This window comes from Aplysia californica, unplaced genomic scaffold (genome assembly GCF_000002075.1).
Source record: "Aplysia californica isolate F4 #8 unplaced genomic scaffold, AplCal3.0 scaffold00406, whole genome shotgun sequence".
In the NCBI taxonomy this organism is placed as follows: Eukaryota; Metazoa; Mollusca; class Gastropoda; order Aplysiida; family Aplysiidae; genus Aplysia; species Aplysia californica.
In genome coordinates, this window is record NW_004797676.1 from 392,919 (window position 1) to 399,656 (window position 6,738).

Genomic DNA, 6,738 nt, shown 5'->3' on the forward strand with positions numbered 1-6,738 from the left:
CCAAGGTAAATTTGCAGTCACCTAACTTTGGCGAAAATTTTCTCGCTAATTCCACTCATGACACCAAGTAACCCCCATCTCTTTCAATCACAAATATCTCGAATTCTATTCAAAATTGATACATATCTTATTCTTCAAAACCTAAGCAAATGAACAGGCTTTAAGATAATACCAATAACCCCATAAGCCAAAAAATTGACGAGGGCCTGATTCCACCTTTAAAAAATGATTCAATTCTGTATAACAAAAGCGTACTCAATTTGCCACTGCTTGCTAATGTTCTCAAATGAGAATAACTTACATTTTAGAAGAATAAAAACAAAGAAGTAACAGCCCTTCGACTTTCTCTGAGGTTCTGAGGAGAGACGAACAACCAGAGCATAAGATAACGCCTCCTCCCCCTCCTCCCTCTCTCACCCTTCTCTGTACCTCTCCCCCTCCTTCCTCGGAATATTTGCTCTTGCACACATACACATGTTATACTCTTCAGAAGACACCCCTCCCCCCGATACCTCATTGTGGCAGAGGTGAAGAGCGAGAAGAAAACGCTTTGTCTTTCCCAAGGTCAGACGTCCCCTCGAATCGCCTGATGTTGAGGGGGAGTAAAGCTTAGTAAGAGTAGACACTGGTCCGACTTGTTAGGTTTCCATGAATGGGCCCACACAGTACGAGATTCATCTTGCCAGGACACCTTTGGTCTCGTCTAGAGGTAGGCTAGATTCTAGTATGCAAAAAAACAAAACAAAATAAAACAAAAAAACTTGGCTCTAGCATCTGCTATAGCGAAAACAATATTTCAGCGGCAGTTGACTTTCATCTTTAGGAACTGCCGATAACTCAGTCTTCCTCATTACGTGATCTCTATGTAATATTAGACCAATATCAAATTACACAGATCAAATTCAAACGTGAGTTTTTTGTAAGACATAACGATTCGAATACTTTTGGAGTACTAAGGTTTCATCCTCATCATCCTCATCCTCATCATCATCCTCATCCTCATCCTCATCATCATCATCATCATAACAGGAACAAAAATCTATCACATGTCGCTGGGACCAGGTTGAGCTAGCGAGACTGCGGTCGGACCATCATTGGAGTTTAAGATGGTATAAGCACTTTGTAAACGAAGAGCTCAGCCCATGTTGCCGAAGATGCGGCAATGAAAAGTAGGATGTCAAACATATGTTTTTTTATATGTCCAGAAACAATGGTAATTCGAATGGAGATATTTGGACGAGTGGAGGTGCCGCTAAGCATATTGACAATGGAACCGAAAACGAGCCTCGCTCTCGCTCGAAGTTTTCTTCGTGGAGTCCGTCAAGCCCATTAAGGAAACAACAAACAAAAATCGTCATCGTCATCATTGTTTGGAAAGCAGAGTAGGAGGGAGAGTCTTGTTTGAATTTCATACATAATAACATAACAATATAAAATGTTTAAAATTTGTTTAATATCTCAACGTTTCGCCTCGTGATCATCATCATCATCATCATCATCATCATCATCATCATCATCATCATCATCATTGTTTTCCACAGTGGAAAAAAAAACTTATGGTGACTTGGATCAGGTTAAGAATAATATAGTTATTTTCTTAATCATCATCGAGACCAAATTAATTATAATACACAGACTCTTCCGAGTGAAAAAAAAAGATAATTTAGCTGAGTTACTTCCCTTGAGCGATACGCGTCAAATATTATAACTGAGACGGAAATTGAGTACTGCTTAATGCACCCTCAAAAACCGCCCAAATACTGATTTATGTTCCTCACAAATCGGATCCCCGATAGATCTAGAGCTACTACTACAAACTCAGCCACATGCTGTCAAATCTACCTTGCTATTTGACATTTCCCTCTGTTCGTAAAACCGGGCAAGGGTCTACCGTCTTAACCTCTAGAAAGTAGATATCTCTTCAGAGTGAGCAGCAGAATTTCTTTCCACCACCATCCTGCCCCCTCCCCCACCTTCTCCCACCCCATTTTTTTCTTGTTCTGTCACTCCCACCCCCTCAACCCACACGCTTAAGTTCCAAAGCCCTGCGGTATCATGAGTGATTAGACATGCCCATGAAACCCACTCACTTTACCTGGGCTCACCTACATCTGCATCTCACCTGTACCCGCCCCAGAGTTCAGCGGGAGGTCATCGACATGTGACCGATCACGCCGAGCACAGAAAATACGGCCAGGGGGAAACGAACTCCTGGTGTGGTCTCAAAACGAGGATCATACCTAATAATATTATGGTTGGTTTGAAGTTTGTGTCTCTCACAACTGTGTTCTTTTTCGGGACAAAAGTAACACAAAATCTAGATCTAGCGGGTATGTTTTCCTGCAGCTGTGATTGATGATGATGATGATGATGATGATGATGATGATGATGATGATGATGATGATGATGATGATGATGATGATGATGATGATGACGATGATGATGATGATGATTTGGTGGAGAGGAAAGAGGAGGAGTATCAGAAAAAGGAGAAGATATAGAAGAAACGGAGGAAGAAGAGGAGGATGAGGATAAAGATGAGAATGACAATGAGAAGGAAGAGGGGATTATTAATGTTAGTTTTGATGACGTTGTTGCTACTGGTGTTGCTATATTTTATTGTTCTTGTTGCTGCTGTTGTTGCGAAGTAGCCTCAGTTCGGTGAGCAGGGTCGCTCCGTCCTCACAGCCGCGTGCTCCCAACCTGCAGCGCTCTGCAAAAGTGGGTCAGTGAGACTGAGGCCAGAGAACTTAGTCCTTAACTCTTTTCTCTCAAACTGTTGGGTTTTTCTTTAACTTCTATTTCAGTTAGTGTTAAAATAAAACTATAATAATAAGCCTATATGCTATAATACTTGCATTAATTTATATAGCGCATATCCACGTTCAGCAGCACGTTCTATGCGCTTTACAGCTATTATTACCCCCAGCAGACCCTAGAACATTTAGAAACATCCTCGGCTTCCTGTGAAGTATACAGTGCAAGCTGCGGATTTCATGCGCCCAAACACCATCAGACTGGCAAGATCTTTCACCGTCTATAAAGTACTACCACAGATGTATGAACAGCTTTTCAATAATTATCACTATGAGAAAAACTGAGCTGACCAAGAAGTCGGACAACAGGAATAAGCTGTCCCCGCGGTTTTAAGCAAAAAAATCTGAAATTATGCAAACTAAACCCAAAAATGTGAAATTGTTCGATTCTGTTAATTTTAACAAAGAATGATAAAGGAAAATAATAAGAAATTATGCAATAAATGGTCAAATTTTGCTAAATTATGCGGGGTGCATAAAACCGCGGAGACAGAATAAGTGAGACACCGCCCATCGTCAATGTCTGCTTCAGACACCTGAAGTAGAAAAAATGCAGCAACTGCTGCCTCAGAGATGGATGAAAATGAAAAGGAGGAAGCGGTGAATTTGAAAGAGTAAAATGAATATAAAAATTTTAACACAAAATAACACTAGATCTACCTCTCCATCTAAATCCTTGGCACAAATGTATTTTAAAATAATATAATGTATACTGACGATCATAAGAAAGGTACCACTTTTTATTGTATAAAAACATCTAGTCTTTGGAGTCTTTACGCTTTTCCTTCCACATGAGTAATACCAAGTACATAATATACACTAAAATGTAAGTCTTATTATAAAAACATTTTGGTACTTAAATTAGTATTCACAGCACCAAAGTTGACATTTTTTCCCCAACCACATGACGGATGTTTTCGATTCTTTGCTTTTTAAAATATCAAGTTTAGGTTGTTGTTGTATTTTTTAAACTGCAATAACATTTGATCATTTTCACTCTCGAAAGATGGTGGGTTTAATTTAACATTGATGAAATCTAGCCATCGACACCCCTACCCCCCCCCCCCCCCCCCCCCTCCTTGCGTTTCTGCTGTTTACAGGACACTCAACGTCAACAGAAGAAAAAACAACTGACGTGGGATGTCCAGACAACAGGAGAATTTAATAGCAAATTATTGTCTGTCTCTTTAGAATCGAGATAAAGAAACAGATTTGAAAAATGTGTATGAGGACGAAGTTGTTATGATTCTGTTGTGAAACAAAACAGCACGTCTTCAAACGTCACAAAATGCACGTCCTCAAGGAGTTACATCAGTAAGTAGTGTAGAGTTAAGGGTAGACTCTATACTTACCAGACACGAAAGGGTTAATTCAAACTGTGGTGCCAACACTCGAACGCTCCCACAAGAGCTGCTACAGTTTATGTTGGATCTTTCTTTTCCATCCCGTTTCCAGACAGGTAGGTCGACAAGTTTTGTTCTCTCATTATCACCAACAGGATTAGATCTAGATCTAGATTTTTTAGACCAAAAACCCCCCAGAACAAAACAAAACTACCATCAATTCTGAAAACACGGTTTCTAGGAAATCGCGACTTTACAAACAAACAAAATGTGAACCTTTATTCATTTCATCTTTATTTTTCGGCATGTTCTGATAGAAAGTAATATAATTTGATTTTTAAAAATACATTTGAAGCAGGTGTTAGAAAACATAAATAAACGGCTCACAGAGATAGATTCTACTTGACACTGCACAAGACAAAATCTTAAAAAAATATAAGCCTGATGGAAGCCTCATGAACTGTAGACAGTTTCTTTTTCTTGTACTTTATCATACATCTATGATACCGTGTACGTATGGTGGTAGCTATGTGAGTTAAGTTACGGCACCCTTGACTGTCTCGTCAATTGAGCATAATTTTCCTTGTTCCCGGAATTCGGGGCATATGGACTCGAACCGACACCTCTCATGAATTAGATATATGTAAATTTCATCACTTTATATGGCGGCCCTTTCATCACGTCACCAAAGCAGACTTGAAACAATGTTGTTTGCAATGCTCTGTTCTCTGTGACACTGATTAAATTAACATTTCCAAAACGTAGACTATCAATGATTTGTTAAGATCAACTGAATGCACTGTGATGTCATGCGCGAAAGATTTTGTTAAACGTATTTTAAAAATGAGGGGTAGAATAAAATTGTACTTTCCACACGTGCTTACATCGACTTTTCCACGTGCCGTCGCTATCAGAGAAATAATATATTGTTATGTAGGCTACTTCACATCAACTAGTTACTAAGTGCTGCTTCTCTCGACAATTTTTTTTTTTTAATTCTGTTTGTTTTTTACGTATCGAACGAATTGTTTTTCTCTTTTAATTGCTGTTAATGTTATAGACTGCTTTGTCTCTAAAAACAATGTTGTAATTTCTCATTTTGATGTGATTGCATGCTTTGATGTGACTGCTGATTTGCATTATTTTCCTGTTTGGACTCAGACATGCGTTCTGCATTCCAATATTTGTGAGTTAAGGTTTTACAGCAAAAGTAAACTTTAGCTCCTCATTCAGAACTTACTTGACGCAATACGCAAATCCGGGCTGTGCCCTCTCTTTGGGCCCATATTTCGGTCCCCTTGATATCCTGTGCGAAAGATGGTTTATGTTTATTCCCTCTTTCTCCCCTGATTTTCTGGCCTCTAAATATCGTTATATTTTTTATCTAGGCCTGGACTTTCTTATATAAACTTTCATTACTTGTTTCGGCTGTTGCTGTTGGTGGTGGTTGTGGTGGTGGCGGTGGTGGTGGTGGTGTTGCTATTGTTGTTGCTGTTATTGTTGCTAATGCTGTTGCTATTATTGTTGTTTTCTTTATGTGCTTACCTTTTTCCAGTGTTTTTGATTTGGGGTAATTTTACAATGACCTTTTTTTTCTTTCTGTGTTGTTTTGGTCACTTATAGTTCATAGCTGTTTGTTTTGGCAATTTAAGTCCACACTTCGCCTTTGTTTATAAGTACATGTAATTTAATTGTCTGATTAAGGTGCAAAGTATAGACAGTTGCCATCTACAAAATGGGCCCCTCCTGTATACTGAAAGAATTCCATAAAACGAACCCAAAAACGGCAACACCCGTATCATAGGGTGTGGGATAGTATTGGTGGAAGACTGTAGCTTGTACTTGTACATAAAGGGTAGGAGCAAAGATTGTTCTAAGTAGGCCTAGTCTAACAGACTTTCTATCTGAGGCATGATACAAATCGTCTTCTTCTTCAGCGCCAATGTCGATATTTATAGGCCTATACTGTGGGTAAATTGCAGAAGAAGTGAAGCAACATGTAATTCATGTATAAAAATCTTAGTTCGTAGATAGTACTCTGACTAGATAAAGATACGAGTTATTGCAAAGGTTCATCGAAGTTGCGGGTTTTGATGTGACGCCATTCAGTACCAAATATGATGTACAATGCGGTTGTATAATTCTCTTTGTTTGTTTGTGGTTTGTTTTGTTTTTCAAATCGGATTTCAACGTCCAGTTGCGTAATGGCAAGCAGATTCAAAATTTCGACTTCGATGAAGCGCTTCACCTTTAGTGATCAGTGCAGTTTTTTTGCGTCATACCTGGGTTGAGAAAGGGACACCATGGCCTTCGATCCCTCTGAAGTTATCTAGTCGGTTATCATCTGTACCAGTGTAAAACGTGCTCACGTGCACAGCTTTCTACTACAATGACAGCAGTTGCTACTACAACAGCAACAACAAAAGAGGCGATAGTAGCATCAACGACTATGTAGGCTACACAAAGGTCAAGAAAGAAGTAACAACATTTTCGACAGCAACAATAACAACAACAAAATCAACAACAACAACAACAATATCAACAACAACAACAACAACAACAACAACAGCAGCAGCAGC

The 6,738-nt window shown here is 39.1% G+C and overlaps 1 protein-coding gene across 1 annotated transcript in view; it reads left to right on the forward strand.

Moving 5' to 3' along the window:
* Positions 1–4,205: 4,205 nt before the first annotated feature.
* The window catches only part of LOC101854654 (phospholipase A2), a 14,882-nt gene continuing 12,349 nt past the window's right edge, over positions 4,206–6,738 (forward strand). Inside the window, exon 1 of the mRNA XM_035971263.1 lies at positions 4,206–4,275. Within this exon, the coding sequence (XP_035827156.1) occupies positions 4,239–4,275 (37 nt within the window). The 5' untranslated portion in view covers positions 4,206–4,238. The remainder of the gene's footprint in view (positions 4,276–6,738) is intronic.